This window comes from Letharia lupina (assembly GCF_014066315.1).
Source record: "Letharia lupina isolate WasteWater1 chromosome Unknown contig_7, whole genome shotgun sequence".
Classification (NCBI taxonomy): Eukaryota; Fungi; Ascomycota; class Lecanoromycetes; order Lecanorales; family Parmeliaceae; genus Letharia; species Letharia lupina.
In genome coordinates, this window is record NW_023502976.1 from 81,798 (window position 1) to 106,109 (window position 24,312).

General features: G+C 49.6%; 7 protein-coding genes across 7 annotated transcripts; 2 read left to right on the top strand and 5 right to left on the bottom strand.

Moving 5' to 3' along the window:
- Positions 1-1,978: 1,978 nt before the first annotated feature.
- Positions 1,979-2,933, bottom strand: HO133_009466 (uncharacterized protein; the record flags this gene model as incomplete). Its single annotated transcript, XM_037300327.1, has 3 exons — positions 1,979-2,159; positions 2,243-2,436; positions 2,577-2,933. 3 exons carry the CDS (start codon positions 2,931-2,933, stop codon positions 1,979-1,981), a joined length of 732 nt encoding a protein of 243 aa, XP_037154175.1.
- Positions 2,934-5,031: 2,098 nt separating this feature from the next.
- Positions 5,032-7,680, bottom strand: HO133_009467 (uncharacterized protein; the record flags this gene model as incomplete). The annotated part of the gene is made up of 4 exons (XM_037300328.1): positions 5,032-5,076; positions 5,130-5,576; positions 5,629-5,870; positions 6,099-7,680. The coding sequence occupies 4 exons, from the start codon at positions 7,678-7,680 to the stop codon at positions 5,032-5,034; spliced, it is 2,316 nt and encodes a 771-aa protein (XP_037154176.1).
- Positions 7,681-13,918: 6,238 nt separating this feature from the next.
- HO133_009468 (uncharacterized protein) lies at positions 13,919-15,200 on the top strand (the record flags this gene model as incomplete). The annotated part of the gene is made up of 3 exons (XM_037300329.1): positions 13,919-14,017; positions 14,067-14,798; positions 14,856-15,200. 3 exons carry the CDS (start codon positions 13,919-13,921, stop codon positions 15,198-15,200), a joined length of 1,176 nt encoding a protein of 391 aa, XP_037154177.1.
- A 352-nt stretch (positions 15,201-15,552) lies between these two features.
- Positions 15,553-16,551, bottom strand: HO133_009469 (uncharacterized protein; the record flags this gene model as incomplete). The annotated part of the gene is made up of 1 exon (XM_037300330.1): positions 15,553-16,551. One exon carries the CDS (start codon positions 16,549-16,551, stop codon positions 15,553-15,555), a length of 999 nt encoding a protein of 332 aa, XP_037154178.1.
- A 415-nt stretch (positions 16,552-16,966) lies between these two features.
- On the top strand, positions 16,967-18,234 carry HO133_009470 (uncharacterized protein; the record flags this gene model as incomplete). The annotated part of the gene is made up of 3 exons (XM_037300331.1): positions 16,967-17,496; positions 17,582-18,107; positions 18,181-18,234. 3 exons carry the CDS (start codon positions 16,967-16,969, stop codon positions 18,232-18,234), a joined length of 1,110 nt encoding a protein of 369 aa, XP_037154179.1.
- Positions 18,235-19,066: 832 nt separating this feature from the next.
- Positions 19,067-19,636, bottom strand: HO133_009471 (uncharacterized protein; the record flags this gene model as incomplete). Its single annotated transcript, XM_037300332.1, has 1 exon — positions 19,067-19,636. One exon carries the CDS (start codon positions 19,634-19,636, stop codon positions 19,067-19,069), a length of 570 nt encoding a protein of 189 aa, XP_037154180.1.
- Positions 19,637-20,433: 797 nt separating this feature from the next.
- HO133_009472 (uncharacterized protein) lies at positions 20,434-22,158 on the bottom strand (the record flags this gene model as incomplete). Its single annotated transcript, XM_037300333.1, has 2 exons — positions 20,434-21,822; positions 22,024-22,158. The coding sequence occupies 2 exons, from the start codon at positions 22,156-22,158 to the stop codon at positions 20,434-20,436; spliced, it is 1,524 nt and encodes a 507-aa protein (XP_037154181.1).
- Between the last annotated feature and the right edge of the window lie 2,154 nt (positions 22,159-24,312).

The following is a 24,312-nucleotide window of genomic DNA, read 5'->3' on the forward strand; positions in this document are numbered from 1 at the left end:
AAAGAAATAAAGGTCGTTTATTACGCGATAAAGCTGTAGCTATATTAGTTACGAGAATCTCGCTTAATTCTCTATTACGATAACGATATATACGTTAATAAATTACGTAAATCCTCTATATATGAGTTAGCTATAGCCCTATTACGCGATATAGCTATACTAGCAACTACTTATAATATTATAGTAATATCTATTTAAATATCTACGAAGGCTAACCAGCTAGCTAATAATCTATTATATTTTCGATACTAAAAAATTGCTAACGTATATTTATAGCTGAAAGGTCTTATATCTTCGCTAAAATAGAGCGAGATCTACTAGAATATTAATATAATCAAACCATATTACTTTAAGAGACTATACGACTTCTCTAGTAAAGACTTACTATTAAAACTAGAAAGATATATATAACTCTAGCAAGATTCTATACGATCTATTACGCACTAATAGAGATTTAATCTTTCTTTTTAGTAATTATAAATATTCTTACGAGCTAAATTATTAATCTAAGTACTCGCCGCGTTAAGTCGAAGTCTATAAAGGCGTACCTTATCGACCTTAAGTTAGCTTATGTAGATATGAAATTCGATAATCTCTTAGTATTTTATTATCCTCAATTACAACGCATTATTATAAATAGTCAATATCTTTATAGCGAAGCTAATATGAAAGAAAGGCGTTTAATTACTAAGAATCTATTACTTTAAATCCTTTCTTATTTCGATAAATTAACTCATACTAAGGCGACTCTATATATCTCCTTTTATCTTACCTTCGCGATATTTCTATATATAGATAAATTTACTTATAATAAGCGAGACCTTTAATAGAAGAACTTCGGCGAATAATTCCTTATATATCGCTCGATAAGACTATTCAATAATTATCTAAAACTTATACTTTTAGCGTCTAAAATGGACCTATTTCGTTATGAAATTATACTTATAATGATTATATTAGATAATAACGTATACGCAGTTAAAGTCTTACGTTATCTCTTTAGATGGGAAGCCTTATCTAATATATCGCTATTTTAACTAAGGGACTTCTTCTTTACTAGAAAAGTCGTTATTAATAACCTTTATAAGGTGCTGATATTACTTAGTATTAAGGGTTATTATTTAGACTATTTCTTTTATAGAGAGGCTATAATATTAGTATGTAACGTCGGTCTTAGTAATAACGAGATTTAATTACTAGATTGTTAAAAGTTAGATTCCTATCGCCTATATATAATTACTTACCTAGTCTATATACTTAGAGTATTACTATAGTACCAGTATCTTCTAACTTATTTACGCTAGTGCTATTAATCTCTATTACTTACTGCGATAGATATTATTAAAAGTTCTTCTCGAGATTTTTACTCTCTTTAGACGATGTTTTAGACTATTTAGAAGTTTTCTAGCGCTAGAGGACTTTTTTTAAACTATTTGTATATTTAAAAAGATCTTAGCTACCTTAGTATTAAATATACTTAATCATCTATCTACATATCTACTTATATATACGTTATTTTATATATAGCCTTACTATTTACGAGCACTAATTATAACAGTGGGATTATGAGTTAGTAAGTCCATTATAAGGCTATAGCGTTAGTGACTATTTAATCAGCCGTTCTATTGGTACCCTTATTAATATCCTTATTGATACCCCGGTAAGGGGTTAGAGATAAATATCCAGTACGAGCTATATAGCCACCTGTTTTGCATCTGTTAACGGCTCTTCATTCGATTTCATCTCTTTCAGAGCCATATCATTTTTCTCTTACCCACCTATACCTGTATATAGCCTCATTTCACTCCAGGGTATATCGCTTAGACATGGGAGTTTTCTAGCGCTGGGGGGCCTTTTTTGGATTATTTACATATCCAAAAAGGTCTTAGCTGCCCCAGTGTTGGATATGCCTAATCATCTATCTACATATCTACTTGTGCATACGTTGTTTTGTGTATGGCCTCACTGTTTGCGAGCACTAACACACCGCAATAATGACTGCCACCATCACTCCGAGAGTCTTGGCCAGGTTGACGGCCGCGTGTCTGTACTGCGGCTTTCTCCTCTCCGCGATGCGCTTCGCAAACGAGGGGGGCGCATTACCGCTCGGGAAAGCCTTTTCCGGCACCGGTTTATCGAGGAAAGCGCACAAGGGTTCCCTTTTGCCATGATTAGCATCAGTTGGGACGTCCTCAAACACCTCACCATAAAGTATCGAAAGCAGAAGAGCGAGGCAACACACCAGCCATCTTCCACCGTCCACTCCAGGTACTGCCTCTCTCCCAGTACGTCCTCAAGCTGGCGATAATGCGCCCGGTAGACTTCCAAGCCATGCTTCTCAAAGCTACCATTGAAGAAGTCGATCACGAACCGCAGCGTGATCTGACGTAGCCAGAAGTAGTCTGGGTGAAGATAGCTAACGCCTTGAGGGACCAACTATCACGAAGGCCGTGGATCAGTGTCGTGCGGAAGCTTCGGTCCCATGCTTCGACGTCTTTGCGGCGGTTGAGGATAACCTCCAAAACCACTAGTTAGTCCTCGTAGAGAGTGTATCAAAGCTCAAAGGGCAAGCCAACCTTAGCGTTCGGATACGTCTTGATCAGTTCCTTACCAAAGATATTACACGGCGCATCGGTGAGAGCCCCGTAATTCCCAATCAACTTGTCAAAGTCCTCCACAACAACCTTCCGCCCAGAACCGGCGACCCTGGCGTCCCACAGCCGAGTCCAAACCATGCTTTGGTTTCCCGTGACCTCGAAGCCATGATAGACGCCCTGGTATCCCAGATTCTCAAGCGCAAATTTCAGCGACTCGGTACCGCAGCGAGAAAGGCCCAGGGCTAGGACTTGCATCGGGCTGTCCCGCGCGGTATTCCGTTCATCGAAGCGGTAGATCCACTGCAGGAGCAACTCGACCGGGTGGAAGAGAGTCATTGTTGACAGTGGTATGAGAGGTCAGTGTTGATGAGATGTCAACAGGACTAAACGAGCTAGATTATATGGAGAGAGAGGGGGGACGAAACTTTCCAGTTGTAACATTCCGGAGGCTTTTATGAGGGAGTACAGAGTAAGTTGTACAAGCAGTCATGGGGAAGACGGATGAGTAATCCACATAGCGCCAAACAATTCCGGAAGTGCACGGGTTTGGACATAGGCAAAGCGCGAGCGGAGATTACATTATTATTATCAGAAGATCACGAGATCACTTTGAACACAGACACGCTTCGACCGTTCATATAGCAGTCAAGAATGGCACTGTCCGCTTTCCAGCTGCCCGGCTACACAACATACCAGCCAAGCAACCGCACTTATGAGAAAAATATCGGTCAAACACGTACGAGAATCATACGCCCAAAATACTCATATCTCATAAGATTCGTACCAAGAAGCCTACTTCCGAAGTGCACTGGACCCCAATTCCTCCTCTTCCAACACCGAACCGGAGCGGAAACCCCCTTAGTATAGACCGTGAATAAAAAACAGACACATCATTACAGCTCCCACCTACCCCCTCATCACCTTGTCCCCCATTCCACAACTTCCCTCTCCTCTACATCCCCGGCCCCCTCGCGCTCCCCTCGATCCTTTGTCCCGCGTTATCCAAAAAGACAATCGTATCCGCCGTCCGCCTCGAGCTCTTCTTCCCGAGGGCCACCTGCTCATGCGTCTCCTTCGTCTTGACCCATCGGTCCAGCTGCGAAGTTGCGGAACCCGAGGAGGAATTGGAGGAGTGGTTCTGTGTGTATTGGTTCTGTGTATACGGATTCTGTGTGTATTGGCTTTGTGTAGAAGAAGGATATTGGGACCTGATGGTCAAAGAAGAAAGCCGTGTCAGTTGCATTGCAATACGGAAAGGAGGGGAGGCGAGAGGCGAATGGAGGAAAAGACCGCACTAACGGCATGGCTGGCCTAGCGTTTGCACAAGTCAAGAGCTTGGATCAAGAGTGCCGAGGTTAGGGTCCTAGGCTTCTGACTGCGTCCAGTACCACTCTGACAGCTCTTCCGAGAAGATGATCGGTATTGTGGTCGGATTCCTGTGACGGAATGTCTGCTACTTATCCTGTTCTTGGAAGTCTCAGTGGCGATCCCATGCTACTTTATATGTTTCCCCCATCTTGAGCCAATACATCCTGGCTTCCTGTTCGTCCGCGGGAAATACGCAATTGACCGGTCGACGCCGAACGTCCTAGCAGTCCTAGACGCGAAAGACGCGCTCGATAGTCCTTATGGACGCCTTTGCCATCGCCTTCTAAGTGTCATGAGACGGTACTCGCGCGCCTATCTTGAGATGTCATGACAAAGCTCTCGTATCTACGTCTCGATTGAGGTTCTTCCGGTAGTCCTAGAGGCCAACGATGCGCTGGACAGTCCTTATGGTTGCCTTTGCCATCGCGTTCTAGCCACCAAAGTCCAGTTCAGGACACCACTCGAGCTGTATTTGTCTTAGCGTATCATGATGAGGCTCTCCTATCTGGGTCATACTCACGGTCCTAGAGCCAGGTAGCCTTGTCATCCCTCCAAGAGCGTGATTGACTTATCCGGCTCCGATTGAATAGATCCTGCAGGCTCGGGGGCCTATGAGAAGATGTCACCGCAGTAAAGGAGTCATAGGGCAAGTAAAGGTCAAACATCAAGGGTCAATCGGTGAGTATTATCAGGGGCGGGAACACATATGTGATTTGTCTGAGGTCATAAATTCATCGTTTCATTAGATCGCAACTAAATGGATTATACATCGAATCTTAGTCCTTGAGGAAATGTCTTATAGATCATGAAATCCAATCCATCGAAACGATAGCTTTCAGTCATTCTTGAAAGACAGCACGAGAAACTGAACGCCTATTTTCTACGAGACCTACGTCGATCAATTCCATCATCGTCCACTCTCCTGGCCGATAGTCTACTTTGGTCTATAGCGACACTTCTTTCTGACGAGGACATCCGATGTCTCTTCTTGAGATGCGGGCCTAGGTTGTCGGATCTCATGGGGGGCCTCATACGACATTCTGGCTGGGGACATTTGAGACCTGCATTATTGTGTCTTGGGGACGTTCGTTGATGACGCCGATAATTGGATCTGGCGTCTTGTGGGCTTCCCGTGAAGTCCTTGGAGCATTCTCGACAACTTACAGTTGAAGTTGTTGGAGTGTTGGGGGTTAGCGACGTTGGGGAGATGGAGGCTTGAGACAAAGTGGTCAGCGAGGTAGGCCGGGTGCTGACTTTGGGTCTCTCTGAATCAGCCGTAGACCTCCGACGCACGTCGCTGATTTGAGAGGAGTCGAGGGTCCTAGCTCCATTATCTGTTGGATACCAAGGAGCAGACGAATCGGAAAGTGGCTGGATCGGATGAATAGCTTCGAGTTCACTGGTATCTGGCCAAAGCTCGAAAGCGGATTCAAGGGCGTCGGGTCTGTCCTGCAATTTCGACATTTCCAGTACTCGGACCAAGTCGACGATATAATGACCATTACGCCAGGCGGGATACCAGTCTGAGTCCCTCGACGGCAGCGCTTTGTTACATTGGTTTGTGACGATATTGTGATATCTTTCAAACATTTCAGGTGACTCAGAGCTCCACTGGAATTTGTTAGCTAAATGAGTAGCAACTTGATGAAGACTTGGATCTTACTCTACCACTGGTATTCAAGGTGACCTCGACTTCACGCAGGTCCTGCAATAACCCACAAGCTATTCGAAACTCGGTATCAACCACGATCCTTCGAAGAGCTTCTACGCCGCGCTCATGCTGGAGCGGGCGAGTGATATGCTCGATCAAGTGCTCGATTTCGTCGGTCCGAGACTGGGCAAATAGGGCCAATTCCTTGGGCGGATATTGAGCATTCCTTTCACAAATATCTGCCTCCTCGAAACCTAAAAGTCAGTTAGAATGGCCATCTTAAATCTTGAATGGAATAAGTGTTGGCTTGCCGTCGAGGAAACTAATGCAACCTTTGAAAACCTCACTGTTTCTTAATACATCCAACATGTCTGCCTGGTTGCTACAGATGAGTGACTCCCGCGAGATGCTACTTCCGACGCTTGCATGGCAACTGCTATTGAATAACAGGGTAGGCTGAATCTTAGGTAGCCACGACCAACGATCCATAACCTTCAGAAACAAGATCTTGTCGTCCTTGTCGGAAAGCGCATGCTGCCACTGAAGAGCGTCGTAGTAAAAAGTATCCAAGCCATAAAAATCCTGCTGATAGTGTAAGAGAAACGCGGCAGCAAATGCCAGATGTATAAACGCAAAGACGTCATCGAAGGTCTGTCCCAATCTGCCACGAAAATATTCCCTCAGGGTCCCGATGCCTTTTTCGAACAAATCACCTGGCGGCAGTGGAGCACAACGGAGCCAGAGCTCAGGGTCTGATTCCAGCGTCTGCATCCAATCTTTGTTCACAGCGTCAACCAATGCCTGAAGTGTTTCGACCTGCATCTGCTTTGGTGCAGAATGAGTCACCAGGAGGGATCCATGATCGAAGCAATGTGGCAGAGTCTTTGTAGAAGATGGTGAATCAAGAGCATTAGATAGGTGAGGTCGGCGTTGATGCGCTGAAGCAACCTTACTTTCGGAGCCTGCGGCTTCGCCATTGCTCCTTTGTCCTTCTCTGCTCTGGCTCTGCGGTACCATCTCGGGCGTCGGCCTGGACCTCCGAGGGTTCAAGATTACCTCCTCACCTCTGGAGCCCGATGAAAAGATGTTGCTTCTGGACAAAGGTAATGGCGGAACGTCCATATGCCTCCTGCTCCACAAGGCGACGCTAGGCTGTCTTTCTGGGCAAAACGACGAGTTGAACGGATAGTGCGGGTCACCATCGCAGGTCGGCGATGGCAGCTTGCAGAGACCATCATTAGCAGCCATCGTGTCGATCGGGGTAAAAAGGGGCACTGGTATCTCTGGTCTCACTGTCTCCATGCTCCCACTCATGAAGCTCGATTCCATGTCAATATCCCGTGCCGGATGTGCAGAAGAAGATACAGAGGGCAAGAAAGCGGTGGTCCACGACTTTGAGGCTTCGGCATGTGTCATATTTGACTTTATCATTGACTCTAATAAATCGTCGACACCACTCGAATGGATAGGGCCAGCCAAGTCTGTCGACTCCATTCTCATGAGCGAAGGCTGAACACAGACGGACGACTGGTCAAACTCTTTGATTTGGAACGGACGATAGAAAGAATGGGAATGCTGTTGGGCCAGGATGTCCTTTGGCCATGGGGCTCGAGACGCTGTCGAGACCGCTGGGTGCGAGACTGGACGCTGAATTGGACGACCCGGCTCAGAGCTGTTGCGAGCAGAGCGTGTATGCTCGAGATCTTTTGTTGTCGACCCTGAAGGCGATGAATCAAGAGATATCCCACCGCTGGTGGCGTCTTTATGATGCTCTACCCTTCCCGGATCTGGTCCCTCGCGGGTGAATGTGGATGAACAGGCAACTTTTGACGGTGAAGACACAAAGTTCACTGTTGGGCTTATTGGAGAGTGGAGGTATGACCAGGGGGAGGAAAGTCCAGATTTTGGAGAGCTTGGGGAGACGTCATTTGAGGCTGGAGGGGTAGCAGTATGAGCAAGGGTACTTGGAGAGACAGTATTCCAGAATGTATAAGGATTCCTTGGTTCGTGTGGACGAGTTCGATTCATGGACGAGGCATCGCCAGCCAGTATCTCATCTCTCATAACTTTGCTGTCAGTCGAAGATGAGCTCGTGAGTGGTGGCTCGTGTCGCCTCTGGGACTCCCAGATTGAATCGTGAGCCGTCCAAAATGTGTCGGTCGACGCATCTGTCGGGGCACATCCCACAAACTCGGAATCAGTATAGGAGACAGATGTCCCGCTTGACAACCTAGGATTACGGCTCACGACTGAAAAGCGTTCGGAAGAACTGGTCGTTAATGGTGAATTTGGGACCGACGGCAACGGCCGGTTCAAGTTTGAAGACTTGCGCTGAGGCGGCGTGGGTAACGGTCTAATCCGGTCGACTGGTTTGTGTCTTGGTGACGATGATATTATTGTCTCAACGCGAGGAGACTCCAACGATGCCCCGGAACTGTCGCTACTCTCTCTCGAAATGTCAGTAGACACAAAGATTGTGCATCTTTTACTATCGCTCTGTGTATAGGGATCGGGGTTCGCCATAGATGTATGCCTAGGCCCGGGGCTTGGTATTCTGCAGAGATCATACGCCTCGGAAGCTTGCTGATCTACAGATGAGATCGTGCTCCCTGTTTCATGGGTATCAGGCCAGCCATTGCTGGATCGCTTAGCGGTAGACAAACGAATATCAATGGCTGGAGTTCCGTGCGTTTTTTGCCACAAGCTTGGCCGACCAGATTCGCTGTTGATCGGATGTAGAAGCTCTGGTGAGTCTTTCCGCTTGGACGACGCCAAAGAAATTTTCGGGGGAGATGAGGGGTCGTACATCTCGTGTGAGAGTGCTGAAAAAGGGTCGCACATCTCGTGAATTGGCCCTACGACGCTTTGGCGTGATGCTAGCTCCGGAAGACAGACGGTAGGGTCACGTATTTCGGCAACTCGGACGCCTGGGTATCTTGCTTTTTCATCTAACAATCCCGTCAACATTGGAGAGTCGTTGGCCCGGGACGAGTTTAGGGCCGATCCAGGCGATTCGAATCTTTGATTGTCAAGACCTGTGCCAAGCTCTTCCTTCCATCCTTGCCGCGTGCCTCCATCCAAGGCTGTTTGCTCCTTCAGTTCGGCTTTTGTAGCATGGGTTCGTTAGTATTATTGTACTTCAATGGATTGTTGTACTTCAATGGTGAAGAAGCCGAGTACAGACCTGATCTTTTCTCAGAGCGTCTGCGACAGACCCAATTGAGAAACCTTTCAGCCAGCTTATTGTCTTTGTTTCGAAACCTGACTTTCGGATGATTCTCGCAGAGTTTGTTACACTTTAGGAAACGTTCGGGGCGCTTATGGAACGGGCACCAATACCACGCAGTCGAAAGGCGAGGGCAATCGGGAACGTGACGAGCTGCTAATTCTCTACTGTCAAAAGTCTTGCGACACCAGATCAAAGGGCACATCCTGAGCTCGTCTTCTTCTATGTCTGGATTGGGGGAACGGTCGATTTCGACCCATTCGAGAAAATTGCGTAGACATCCATATTCAGAGAGGGAGTCCAAGATCCTTCTATCAACACCGTCGCGGATAAGATGTCTCAAGCTGACATATAGGTGTCAACATGTATTTCGTTTAGGATCAAAGGACTAAGCACTCACGCACAAGGTGCTTCGCGGGCAGAAATGGGTGTTGTACCATTCATCGTGCGCGGTAGACCCAACATGGGTCTGGAAGTAGTTGTCAATGATCTGCGAGGATGTGTGACTGTATGCCCACTTACAGGCAAGGTGTCTCGCAAACAGAGTCAGGAGTTGTACCACACATTGTGAATTGTAAACCGAATATTTGTTAATACCTTTTTCAAAAGTCTGAGATTGTAAGAAATATTGACTTGTCTAGGCCGAAGAATGAAGCGCCTTGAAAAAGTACTGACCGCTGAGAAAGGGTTGGGGAAGAAACAAGTTAAGAAGTTGGGGCATCTGACATTGCTCCACACTATAGTCATTCTTGTGGAGTGACAGCTCAATAAGGGTAAAGCCACATGAAAAACGGTAGGCAGGGTGCTCTCGGCTTAGGACTCTGACGGCATTGAGACTCCCACCGAGATAGCTGCTAAAAACGGCATCTGCGAGTAGGAGGGACTCTAAGGACTGCAGATTTCATGCAAGCGACAGCCAATGCCATTCTGCGCGATTTCTCGGAAAAGCAACGACGTCCTATAGAGCTGGTGGTTTCCAAGAAAAGGCCTGGCTAAGGACCTTGTTCTATGTGTCCTTAGCCTCCACTGCATGATCGGATAGGCGACGCCGAACACACAGCAGTACGTGATCTATTGCACCACCCAACGCAAGCTTCATGTTGGCAGTAAATTGGCACTGTCGGCCTCCCCCGAGCTAAACTGTATCTATCAGTCCTAATATCTAACACGTCTGGGCCTTATACGGCCACAAGGCCCGCGCCTAGGCACGAGGTACCTCATGTAGCCTATGGTCTTTCACCAAGTCTCCGGCGCAGACACTGGCTTGTGCAATCGACGCGTTCAGTAGGACTTTTTTCGGGCTAAAAAGCAGGCAAAATAGGCCGGCGATTGATTATGCATCGCTGGTATCGATTCGCTGGCCTACATGATACTAACGCAGGTCGTTTGAGCGGCGACGCCTTGCTTTGCGGGATCCCACAGGCCACGAGAGCCGGGTTCGGAGTGACAGATGTGGGACCGAAGGTCCAGGCTGCCAGTGACACCCCTGCAAGTCCTGGAATGGCTAAGGACGGCTACCTAGATCTGGTCAGTCCTGACGGCTTTATCGAGATCGATAGGCTCAAAACACAGCATGAACTCACCACAACACCTTCGCTTTCCCTTTGCCTATTTCTGGAGGCCATACATTGGAGGGGAAACAGCCGGAGCCACTGGTAAGGACTTCGCACGCCAGGACGGCCAGCAGAGCACGGTATGGAAGCCGGCCGTTGGCGCTGTCAAGACGTCAGCCGCTAAGCTGTTCGGGGAAGTGGGGGTTCGCATGATTAGATGGGCTGGTTACCAATTGTGACAGCCTTGTGGTGTTTTTTCTCCTGGAAAAGTCGTGCAAAATCCGGTCTACTTAATGAGATGAAGAACAGCAGCATGAGCAGATTTATGTGCATCCATCGAAACTACTCTCTGGACTGTGCCATGAGTAGTAGATGCTCGAGGTTACATCGCGGTATGTAGGATTGGACAGTGTAGCCAATTGGCTTTGAGCCCCCACCTACCTGCATACAAGACGCAGTTGCCAGTCCAAAAGGGCGCATCGACCGCATGAACCATCGTCACAAGGCTACTCGTACATTGGTGGGCCTAGATCGTAGAACGGAACGAAAGGCAATGAGACGATGATTTGAATCTCCCTTTTCCTTGACCAAATTCCTGTCGTACTTTTGCATTGCATCGCATCATGCGTGGAATCCAACGATGAGTTTGGCTCATGCCAGATGGACGTAGAGGTAGTGAGTGAGTAGTGAGGAATGTAGTAAGGGAAATGCTTGCCGTCCGACGGTTACTCCGTGAGGACATGGAGCGATCAGTAAGCCATTGGTGATTGTTATTCTTCGCTGGCTAATCCCCTTCGGGTTAGCCCCTTACTTTACTACGCTCGTACGACACCTCCAGGTGATGGGCTAGGATTTGGAGAATTCGAGCTGAGGCGTTGGCCATCCACTAATGCTTCGTCGATTAAGAAAGTAAGATATGTCAATCTACATCTTGATTTATCACGCCGACGGCGCGGTTAAAAAAGAACAATCCTGCCAGTCCATACAACGCTTCGCTTGATAAGCAGGTCCCGCAGAGGGAGAAGGCGACCATAAGGAGACCAGAAAGCCCGGGGGATGTGTTGCCATGTAGATGCCAAAGCCAATGCCCAAGATGGTGGGCATGAGAGCTATTGTGCAGTCCCGGACCTCAGCCATCAATCCCTTTAGTACCACACGATGTGTGGTAGCTGGGACTGGGCCGGTTCTGGCTGTTGGTACCACACCTCTGATTGGGGCCTGAACCGTAGTTGTCCTTGCTCTGCCGGCGTCCATGATGCCGTGCTCGAGATGTGGACGGGGTTGTGTTGGGAAAAATTTCTTCCGGCAGGCAGGGCAGTTGTTGTTGGCCTGAAGCCAGGTGACTATGCATGATGATCCTACCGGATGACCGCATGGCAGATCAACCTCCCACTCGACTACCCCAGTTAAAGTGTTCAGCGTGTTGTAGTCTTCTAGACAGATCATGCAGTTTGCGCCTTGGTCGGAGCGAACGCGGTTCTCGGTTGTGCTGAGAAGATGGGTGAGGAATTCTCGAGACATGGTGCGATAGAGAGGATTTGGTTCTTCGAGGGTAGCTAGAGATAGGGGAAGATGTGTTGTTGAAACGGTGAAGAGAGGCGAGTTGTAGGTATAAGTAGGTGATGTTGAGGGGAATGCCGAGGGGTTGACAAAGACTTGGTAAGTAAAGACACAATGAGTTGGTCTGAGAACAATCAATTCTTGGAAGCCTGCGAAAGAAAGAAGGACCTTGTCAGCATTACAACGAACGAACGCTACGGCTTTGTTTTTTCACAAATACCTCTGTATCCTGTGTTATAAAATCTAGAACGCACCAATGAGGCATCTCAACACAGTAAATTGGTGTTCATAGGTCCCGCTTCTCGCAATAACCACACCAACTAACCACAAAAGCGAAAAGGCAAGCCCCGACACCAACATGGGCTGCACACACTCCCGCCCTTCCCCCAAAGAGACTCAAAGACCTATCCCCGAGAAATCACGTTAAGACACGAGAAACCTCGGCGGATAGTCCGGGAACGATCCTGATTTGAAAATATTCAAGTATGCCAAGTTTCCAATTTTACGAGTAAAATATTTCTTGCTTCCAGGTAGGGCAGGGGAGGAGGGACAATGTGTAGAGTGATTGAGTACTTCTGGGGGCGGTGGTTGAGACGGTGGAGGTTTTACTGCTGTCCCAATACGAATTTGCGAAAAGTACGCCCCAAGCATTCAAGTAGAGTAAAATACAACATCGATCGAGGTTATACTTGAAGATTCCTGAAGATTAGCTACCTATCTGTTCTCAGAGCAAGCAACGACGAGAAAAAACTCGTCTCAATACACGAAGACAGTCCAGTTGGCCAATCCACTCGTGCTGACCTGTGGTGCACTTATTAAACAAGCTTGAGTTTCACGTAATAAGACTTCAAGGCTACCCACAATCTGGACCTCAAGTCTCCCATCACATGCACTCACTCCTCTGATTCTGGCATGTCTGAAAAGATAAACGTGTTGCTCGGAGGGAACAAACAGTACTCTGGCACGTCAACCACTGCTCAGTCGGCGGACCCATCTTCATTGACTATATCTTGCGCAAGAACAGCCTTACCGTTGATATCATGTTGAAGATCCGCGACGATTGTCCCAAAAGAGTGAAGATATCGCTTTCGAAAAGACAAAGACGTGGTGATCAACATCCCGAGCGCTTCTATGTCTTCAGACAGCTGAGTGATATGGCAGGCTGACGGGGACTATTCTACCATGACCATCCACTCCACATACGGTGTGACACGCTCGAAGGAAAAAGAATCTGTCTCAAGTAACTCGTCGCTTGGGACGGACGGAGATCAGTGCATTCAGCAAGCTCTGAGTGAGGGACGTCTACTTGCTGAGCTATATCCTGGAACTCCAGAATCCTAAGCACAGCATGCGTTGGGATCTTGTCTTCCACTAAATGCTCCCCTACTGGATTATCGTGCCATTCGTTCCCTACTTTTTGGTATTTCGACGAAAAATTGCTGTCTTCTTACTGGTTCTAGAAGTAGTCAAAGTAGTCCACATACATTTCGCCCCGAAAAGGAGTTCCCGTCTATTGAAGATCAGGTCCCAAAGAAGGGAGCTGGTAGTCGATAGCCAGAGAAGATCTCATATTTAAAACCCCAATAATATGGGCTACTCAAGCGGTCAAATGGGACTGGCTGAATCTACCAGAGGTACAGGAGAAGGTGTACTTCAATAGAACATGTCAGTTTGACCAATAAAGAACACAAGGAGAGGCACGCGAAACACAGCGGTCTTCTCGATTTCTCGCGACGCGGGGCCGGAACAATCTTTCCCCGTAGAGTAGATGCCAAGACATCTGAATATTGGGCGGCTTTATTACACCTTTGCGCCATGCATTACCACAGCAAACGGACTATGCGCCCCTACTACTCGAAGTCCGTCCATTGGATCGAAGAATCTACTGCCCATGGTTCCCCTTGATCCCACCAATCTTTGTTTTCGGGCAGGCGCAGCCACGAGGTCTTAAAATAAAACAACTATGGAGTACCTTCGAGATGTCCTCAGGACAAACCGAGGAGTATCATTGCCACTGACTGCACTTTTGGCTTTGTCCACTGTTATCGGCATCGCCGTTTTGGTATTTTTACCCTGAGGGAGGATGACCGCTGCTTGCTGACGCTCTATAGTTCTACCTCGCCCTATTCATCGTCGCCCCCATACCACGCGCTCCTTTAAGATCAGAGAAGACCTACAGAACTATCGAGCCTGGCGAGTACTCCGGAGAGGCCAAACCACTACCTTGCTGGCAAGACAAATATAATGCACAGGGAGAGGCCGCACGGCGCAGAGGGGACTCTACAGAGACAGATCTGCAGGTCGAGGAACCCGAGGTCTTCATGTCTCTCGTTGTACCAGCGTTTAATGAGGAGGAAAGACTCGGGGTGATGCTGACTGAGGCCGTGGAGTACTTACAGCATGCGTACGGCAACGAAGCTCCTAAGATGCAGGCCAATGGCAATCGCCCAAAGCGAAAGGATGCCACGCAGGCAGTTTCAAATGGCTACGCGGCGTCAAACAGCGGTCGGCTTCCAGGCTGGGAAATCTTGGTAGTCTCAGACGGCTCCACAGACAAGACCATCGACACGGCATTACAATTTGCGAGAGACTTGGGAGGAAGAAGTGCATCCTGTATCCGGGTCATCAGTCTACACGAGAACCGAGGCAAGGGAGGAGCGGTCACACATGGGATGCGTCATGTCAGAGGGCAATATGCCATCTTTGCTGATGCGGACGGTGCCAGCAAGTTCGAGGACTTGGGCAAGCTTGTCAGGGAATCTAAGAAGATTGAAGATGCTGAGGGTAGGGGTGTGGCTGTTGGGTCTAGAGCGCATCTTGTGGGAAGTGAGGCTGTCGTCAAGGTTTGTCGAGTGGCCGCATTAGAGATGAAACGAACGGTGCTGATGACCAATCTGTAGCGCTCATTTCTTCGAAACCTGCTCATGCACTCCTTTCATCTCCTCCTCCGCCTCCTCACGCCTCCTGCCACAGCCGCTATCCGGGACACCCAGTGCGGCTTCAAGCTTTTCTCTCGTCCATCACTACCATACATAATACCATACATGCACTCGGAAGGTTGGATATTTGACGTCGAGATGTTGATGCTTGCGGAGTCAGCTGGTATACCCGTTGCGGAAGTACCCATTGGCTGGCAAGAAGTTAAAGGCAGTAAGCTGAACGTGCTCTGGGATAGTTTGGGCATGGCTTGGGGATTGGCTGTTCTTCGAGCAGCATGGGGTCTGGGAGTCTACAGGCGCTCGTGAAAATATAGAGGGGGAAAAAGCATAGGTAGAGCATCGGTAAAGGCCACTTTAAACGGGGCCTGGAGTTTGGGATTCGTTGGGAGTTAGACCATGTAAGAGGACATCTACGTCTCACAGAGATATGCTTCAGAGCTCCATAGCATTCGGCCTTGCGATTCTGCGGTGTCTGTCACCACATCAATATCTCCCACATTGTCTTGAAAGTGAATACAGGATTGGGGTGTTTCACCACCACCAACGCATCCAACTCAGCGCAACAAACAACTCGGATGTGAGTTGCAGCCACGACGCGACCGACTCATCCAGCTCAGCCAAAGCCACACTCTCTCACAAGGCTTCCTGCGAACAAGGCTCACCACACCACCGACTGCTGCATCCTAACCTTGTCAACCAGATCCAACGTTTCCCTGATGACAAAGTCCGGGTCATCCCTCTGGATGAAATGGCCGCAGCCCTTCGCAACGATCGGACCCTTGCTCTTCTCACGATCTGTGACGTGCACAAGGCCCTGATTGTACTTATGCCACATTGGATTCATATACCTCATCGACAATCCAATTGGCGTACCCATGGTCCTCAAGCTCTCATTCGCAAAGGCTTCGAAATCATGCCCGACGACCGTCACCCAAGGTTTCCCGCTTTGATTGCCTAGCATGGGCCCGTCACTGTGAGGTAGCAACCTAGCTAGACTGCGCCTGCTGAGACCTTCTCTATTCACCACATCCGGCCTGAAAATAGCTGCGAACTTCGCCCTCTGCTCCCTCAAAACCTCGACAGTCACATCATCTGGCAGCTCTCGCTTATCGAACCCCGGCGCATCAGGATCAGGCCAGAAATCGAAATCAGAATTCGCCATAATAGAATCCAGAAACAACACCGCAGCCACCAGATACCTCTCAGCATACAATCTCGCGATCGCGCAGCCAATCGAGTTAGCCACGAGCACGACACGCAACTTCTCCCCACTCAACAACTTCAGGCCTTGACTGAAATGCTGAATCAGATAATGCAGGTCCTCAGCGGCATCCTTACAATCATGACCATGACCCTGCTCCCTGCCTTGATCTAAGGGATCGCGAACTTCCGTCATTCCGACGCCGTAGCGGTCGTAGGCTAGCATTGACGGGAATTCTGGGGACGCGAGACTTTTGCGCTGGTGGATGATGCCAGATATGACGGGGGTCCAGGAGGATTTGTCGGTCATGAGGCCGTTTAGGAAGACAACGAGGACCGCAGGATCGGTGCCAGAGACGTAGGAGCAGGCGATGGCGGCGGTGGGTTTGTGGGGAAGGATCACTGTTGTTGCAGTGATCTCTTTGGGGATGGCGACAGCTTGGAGAGGTACTGCCATTTTGAAGGGAGTGATCTAGCATTCACTCTCCCACCATTAATCGGTTGTTGTCTGTTGTTGCCAGAGAGGGTCGATATTCATATACAGAGAACGCGAGTCCATTCTCAAGGAAAGAGGATACTTATCAGCTGGCGTAGCTTAAGGCGTACTGCCGCTTCGTGAACCAGTCTCACTTCAGCAACGAGAGTTAGTAAGAATGTAATCGACGGCTGCAACAAAGTCTTGAGTATCGTGATAGACCCGAGTCACATGAAAGCGGTCAGGCAACTTTCGGCACTAGCGACGATTCCGTCTTATCGCCGCCTAGAGTACATGTAACTTCCACCTCCCCGCCATAAAACATCTTGCACAAGCATCAACAGCGACATCAGTCCTCTACCCATTTCCAAACATCCTTCCATGATACATACACAACATGAACTTAATCCACTCAACCCTCGACACTCTCCGCGACCGCTGGGCCCCAATCTCGCACACCTCCACCTTCCGCACCACGGGCCAAGTGACACCCGAAGAATTCGTCCTCGCCGGCGACTACCTCGTTTACAAATTCCCCACCTGGTCCTGGTCCGACGCCTCGACTCCTTCCAAGCGCGTCACCTATCTGCCTCCCACAAAACAGTTTCTCATAACGCGCGGCGTGCCATGTCACAGGAGACTCGACGAGAATTTCGCGGGCGATGCGGGGCAGGATGAGGCGATGGTGCAGGATGGATTTGCGGCCGGAGGGGAAGGAGGAGGAGGGGCAGGTGGGGAAGACGACGGATGGTTGCGGACGGGCGGGTTGGCTGCGAGCCAAGAGGCGAGGATGAGGGATGTGCGGACTGTGGATGAAAGCGGGAATGTAGGGGAACGGGAAGAGGAAGAAGAAATACCGGATATGGAAGACGAAGACGACGATGAAGAGGCTATAATCCGGGACCCGAAAGCCAGCGGTACTACTGCGTAAGTCCTCGCTCTCCTACCGAACCCCTCGTCGACAAGGCCAAGGCAAGTACGCATCAGCTGACTCAGTCAACATCCACCACAGACCCCTCCGAACCTACACAGTCTACATAACTTACACCCCCTACTACCGAACCCCCCGACTCTACCTATCCGGCTACTCCTCGTCCTCGCACCCGCTGTCCCCACACCTAATGATGGAAGATATAGTCGGCGACTACGCTGACAAAACCGTGACACTCGAGGACTTTCCCTTTTTCGACAACTCAGTGAAAATGGCGTCCATACACCCGTGCAAACACGCCAGCGTCATGAAAGTGTTGCTCGACCGTGCAGACGCGGCGCTGAAGATACGGCTGGAGAAGGTGCGGAGAGGGAATGGTGGTGGAAAGGGAGCGGAAGGGCGGGGGAAGGTGGAGAGCGGGATGGAAGGGTTGGTGGACGAGATGAATGCGACGCAGATTGCAGATCGGAGAGGCCATAGCAGTGGGGTAGCTGCCGCGGGCGGAGGAGGCGGTGACGAGTGGGAGGTCCTGCAGCATGAGGGTGGGGTCTCGGAAGAAGACGAGGTGGCGATTAGGGTGGATCAGTATTTGGTTGTGTTTTTGAAGGTAGGATCCCTACATCCTCACTCGCCCCATCTGGGGTTAGATTGGTGGTTGGGACGGCTGACATCTGCTCTAGTTCATGGCCTCGGTGACGCCAGGGATCGAGCACGATTTCACAATGGGAGTCTAGGTCTAACCTTCTGCCAGCACTATCATCGCATGGCGTTCAGCGCCGCTTACAATAGACGATCATCAAATTCTGCCGGATACTGGTAGCGCTCATTGATCAGGGAGAGACTCAAAATCATCCACACAAGACGCCACTCCAAATCCTTCACCCTCCATGTACTCAACGTATCCTATCTACCCACTTCCTCACGCCCAGTCCTTCAATCACTTCGTCCCCCATCTCCATCCTCTTCCCCAGATACACGCACACACACCATCTTTCCCCTCCCAACCACACCCCCCCACCCACAAAACGCCCTCCCCAGTCCCCTTCCTCAACACCCACCCACTCACCCACCCAAGCGCCCAAACCACCACCCACGCCTTTCTTCCCCAAATCCCCAGGATTCCGGAAGCCGACTCGGATAAACCGCAGCTGACGTTTCAGACACTACCGAGTGGCAACGAGCCGCCGAAGCGCTCGGGGCTGCGAAGAAATGCCCCACGAACGGTGCGGGTGGAAAAATGGCGACCGGTCGTGCATGACTGTGGCGTATTCGGTTGGATGTAGTTGCGTGCGTTTTTGGTTCGTGGCTCCGGGTGGGGAAGTTGCGCTTTGCAGCATTGCGGAGCGCGTGTAACTTTCTTGCTTTTCTTTTCTTTTCTTCTGTCTTTGTTCAGGCACTTGCATGAGGAGGATTCTGGAGCGCGGAGACGCTTGAGACGGAAGAATGAATTCGCCACCTTTTTTGATTACTGTTTTTTTTTGTTGTACAAACCGTGATAAAGACAAAATCGCCTCGCCAATCGTGCCCCAAACCCGCCATTCCAATCCCGGTGCACGCGCAACCCTCTCACCCCCTCGACAGCGGAGTCTCCGGACCTCGCTGAAGGGGCAAGTAAGTGATCGAATAACTGGGATACCCCACATCGACCGCCTCCCCCGTCTCATAATCGTCCGGCAACTGCTTCAAATTGACCGTGACCTGATTATACGCCGTGCCCCCGTCGATCATGCCGATCATATACATGGGCGTGTAAATATTGTCCATGCAGGCGTCGTACGTCGGCTTGGGCGCGCTGCCGGCGTACTGCGGGAGCCAGAAGCCCATGACGCACTCGGAGCCCGGGTCGGTCCAGTTCCACTGGCCGACGGGGACGGAAGAGGCGTTGATGGCGGCGCAGACGTCGAAGAGGACGGGGAGGCAGTTGTCCCAGGGGATGGTGAGGCCGGAGCCGTCGTTGAGGAGGAGGGCGCCGTAGGCGGAGGGGGCGGCGCCGAGGGTGATGTTGCGGTTGCAGGTGTCGCTGGGTGTGAGGGAGTCCTGGACGAGGGGCCCGCATGCGTCGAAAGAGTGGGTTGATGGGAGGGTCGCGGAGAGGAGAAGGAAGATGGGGAGTCTAAGGGAGGTAGCGTTCCTCATGTTGCTGTATTTGGTTGCATTTATTCACTCAAATTCGAGACTGGTCAGGTAGCATGCCAAGGCTTGATATTTGGAGTTTCAGAGGTATTTGGAAAGTGGAGACGTACCTTTGGACTGCGCAAAATATAAGAGAAGGGAGGGCTGACAACAGAGGGACATTCAATCGGCATGACTAGGCGTCATGCCGTGACCAATTGTCTACTGAGCGTATGGAGGATAAAGGCATATGATGCCGAGTAATCAGCAGTCGTATGCGAAACGCTATGTATGGTCTGCTTAGAGGCGATCACGCCACCATGTACGGCGGTTATCTTCCGACGGGCGCGCATAGGCAGGAAGAAGCGATGAAGTCTTGAAGAAGTGTCGAATCACACGAAGTATATCCAAAGTCTATCAATGAATCTTGATGCGTAATAAACTGATAAGATCATAGTAGCGCTTTCTCAATGCACTATACTATTCACTCGGTTCGAAAAGGGAGAGGATAGAACTAGGGAGTGCTTCTGCAATTCTGGAAGGGAAGCAATTCTGGAGAAATAGAGTCTCAAGGACATAGTGACAAGGCTTGTATTGGGACACACGCAACGAAACGTCAAAAAGGAAAATATCTGACCGAAAGAATTATGAAGGTACCATCAATCTTGCGTGTATAGCCGGGCGATTTGCAACCACCGACTGACACTCCATTCCGCACTCCGGACAGTTGCCGAACAGCGAGTTTCTGGTGTAGCTGAGACGGTGCATGGTCGGTCTTGAAAGATTAGCGAGATGAAGACGAAGATAGACTGGGAGTACGGTTACTGATCCTCAGTGTTCTCCTCAACATCAGGTTCACTAGATTCGGACTCGTCATCAAGAACATGTCTCAGATGAACGAGTCGCTCCTCCATGTATGCATTAGCATCAATCCGTTGGATGCGGGAGGATTCGGGAACATCTTCAGCGCTTTCGACTGCCCCGAGGCCCTCTTCTTCAACGTCGATCACCCACTGTCCAACCCTGCTGGCATCGTTCGCATTCCAGGTCCCTTCTTGCCGAGGTAAGGACAGGCGAGAGAGGAGAGACAGCGCTTGCCGGCGTACAGCTGGATCTCTGCAGTTGACCACTGTCAAGTATAGATGTACAATGACACCCAGATCCATCGAAAAGCTTGGTCTGATCTCTAAAGACCCTGGCGCTTCCACTAGTGACGCTGAAAGCGACAGACTGCTCCTGAAGTGGTTAAGATGGACGTCAAAAGCGCATTGTTCAGGATTGAGGCTCGCTCTGGGGAGGATTATAGCGGTAGTGTGATGTATCTTGAGGAGCATAGCTGCTCTGAGCTCTCTAGTGCCCATCTGTGTGCCTGATACTTGTAGCAATGTGTCGAAAGTCTGAAGCCATCGTTGCATCAAGCCATCGAGGTGATGGCGTTCCAAAACCACCGCACTGGGTGGCTCCTCAAAAAGATTGACAGACTCTTTGATGTCGTATGTTGAGTGGATAAAGTCGAATGTTGCGTTGAACAAATTGTATAGACAGATTCGCGACTGGTTGAGGCTCGAGAACGCACTTGGGATTGACTTCGTTGCGGTATCTCCAATGAACCGGTGATGCTCGGAAAGACCTGGGTCGACCAGTGACGTTGCTTGTAAGTTGAGGTGAGAGAACACCGGAAGGAGGTCGTCCTCAATCATGCTCGTTCCGGACGAAAGAGTTGATTGCAGAAGCTGGTCTTGCTGAACTTGCCAATCATGCAAGATCTTCAGCCCGTTCTCCAAGTGCAACCCCCCTGAGTCGTAGTTACCGAGGAATGTCTCGAAAGCGATAATGTGGACGCGGCAAATCAGGGTTGACTGGACATTCCGGTTCTCATTATCTCCAAGATTCTGCCGCAAGTGACCGAGGGCTTGATTGTACTGCTCGATGCTGTCTTGGCGACAGACCGTTGCCTGGGCATGCGGTCGGATCAGTTCCCGCTGACCGTCGAACTTCTCGTACAGGGAGCCAAGTGCAATGACCGCGTGGCATACAGCCGGATCATCATGGCTGACCTGTAAAATCAACTGGTCCCAGAAGTTCGAGTCAAAATATCCAGAGAACTCGACGACGGAACGTTGGCGGAAATACTCGAAATACCTCCGTGCGTCATGAGTGCCAGGTAGATTAGATGATGGGGTTTGAGTAGTGACCGGGAGATCGGTCTTCTGTCATCATAGCCTGTGGAGTGGCTCGACCAATCTGCGCGGGAAGGTAGCCATCACCAGTCCTTCCGGTTCTGCGATATTTCAAACATGCAGGTTTCTCCTCGTCGTACTTTACACGTCGTATTCTAGGATTAAACGGTACGAGCTTAGTATTTGTGAAGCACTCGGACCCATGACAGCGCGGTCAAGAGTGTAACTCACTTGCAGGTAAGACACCCAGACCGAACTTTCCTTCCAGCCGCCAACTGAGAGCTGCTCATAATTAAGATGCTTCGGGTTATTAGAAAATTGGAGATCGAACAACTCGAGCTGCTTGATCAATAAGAATGAGCTCATGTTTGGGGGTCTTCGAGATAATTATGGAAATCCAGCTGCAGCATGAAGAGCAGAACCGGCCCCAAATTGGCAAAGGGTGAGAAGAAGTCCGAGATCCTATAGTGTAAAGCAGTGATAGGCATTTGATCCCCAGAATTGAGAGGTTGCTCGATCAAAAACCCTCATTGGCTTAGCCGGACCGCGGATGATTGCTCCTTGCACACAAACAGGGCTCGGGTCACCATCAAAATCCACCAGCGATGACTAGCAAAGGATTGATACCTACCCAAAAGGCTAGGTTCAAAAGATGGTGTATGACTAGTCAATTTTACGTTTGAGGTTCGCAGAAGGTCTTGCTTCTTTCACCCTAGCGATTAGGTGCCGCTTCCGTCAATTCGTATCCGCTGGAAAGCCAATGAATGAGGTGCTGGGATAAGCGTATATCCATTGAGGGTGCTAGGGTTGCCAAGGCCTCACGGACAGAACCTAAGTATTGCTTTTCATCGCGGAGCTTGAGCTTTGCTATTGTTGGGGGAGAAGAATTAGGCTTTTCCCGCGGCTGAGAGGCCATGCAAGGAGAATCTCGTGTGACTACCTCTCCAATCGTCAGACTATTGACAAGGTCACCACAGCGCTTAATTTGTGTCGAGGAAATCTGGACGATGGAAAGCAAATTCTTCTTAAAAACAGAACACGTTACCGAGCGTGACCACATCAGGCAGGCAAGAATTGTCCATTGTGGCATGGCAGAGAATCTAAGTCGATATCCTCAAGTCCATCGACTCTATCAGAAACAAGGCTCTGACTGCCTAGATCCATGCGGTGGGATATGAGTCTCCCAGTATCTCCCGAGGGACGCGCCTTTTTGAGTAAAGAAAAAGGGGATCGAGGCCGGTTTAAACGATTCCAAAACCAGACTACGCGACGGTGTGATCGAGAGAGCTCAGAAGCGAAACCTCATGCAAGCGGATACCGTTGCCTTCGATGCTCTGTTCTCCACCGCCGTGGGTATTCAGAAATGCTTATAAGACGCACCACGCGTAGAGTCGATCGAATACCGTCTTTGCGAGCGAGAGACAACGGTCTGACTAACCTATACGCCCGCTAACGGCCTGGCGGAGAAGGGAAAGTTCACCCGGTCATTGACAAGAAAGCTGCCGTTGTCGTCGACCTCAAGCTTACGTAAGGACGGAGAAACTGGACGCTTCTTTAGGGGTCTCGACTGAGAAGAAAGATCGTTTTCCCCTTGTGCTAGAACCCACTCAACGCACTCTCGTCCTCCTATTGGGATACGTGAACTTGCCACCTAGGTGGAATCCTGAAAGGATAATGAGATATCATCATAGCTACACTCATGCCACAACGAGTGCGGCCTCATGATTGCGGGCTCGTCTATCCATCGGATACTGCATGGTGTCATGAAAGCGAATGATTAAGTACCAGCTCAGCCAGACTCTGATCGTCGAAAGCAACTATCCTACTTTCCATTCATATCCAAATGTTCACCAACTGTAGTAAGGGGTCTTCATCACTGAATAAAGAGCAGCATACAGAGTTCTCGATGAATCCCCGTCATCTTTCAACTTCTGCCTTTCGAGACATCCTGAGGGTAATCCATTTACTTTAGTTGTCATGATGTTGGCGCTAAAGGTCGTCATTACCTTAGTTGTGGCCCCACTAGTCACTTCGCTCATAGATAAAGTAAATTGTACCAAGCAATCGATGCTCAGCTCCGCAATAGAGATTCAAACGCCTAGATAGCGCATGACTCCTAGTGGACACGAGAGAAATGACCAAAGCAGATTTTCGACATTCCTTCGTTCACCACCTTCGTCCATCCTCTTCGACAACCACGATATCGAAGCCACTCAAGCCTCAAGATACCATTCAAACCACGACCGCGTCTTTCCAGCAGTCGTACCGAAGCAAAAGTGTCGCCACTTAGCTAGCCATCGATCCAGCAGTCACAACCAGAGGATCCACCCTCAGATTTCGACTCGTAACAACAAGTCTATTGCCAATAGGGCGTCGAGAACGATGGCCAGCGAACCTTCCATTCAGCAGGCTAGAACCTAGGCTAGATGCCGACGAGGCATGGGAGGTCTTTGAGCGGCAAGCCGCAGATGTGTTCGCAATCACTCGAGAAGATGTGATCGCTCTCGGAAAACATCCAGA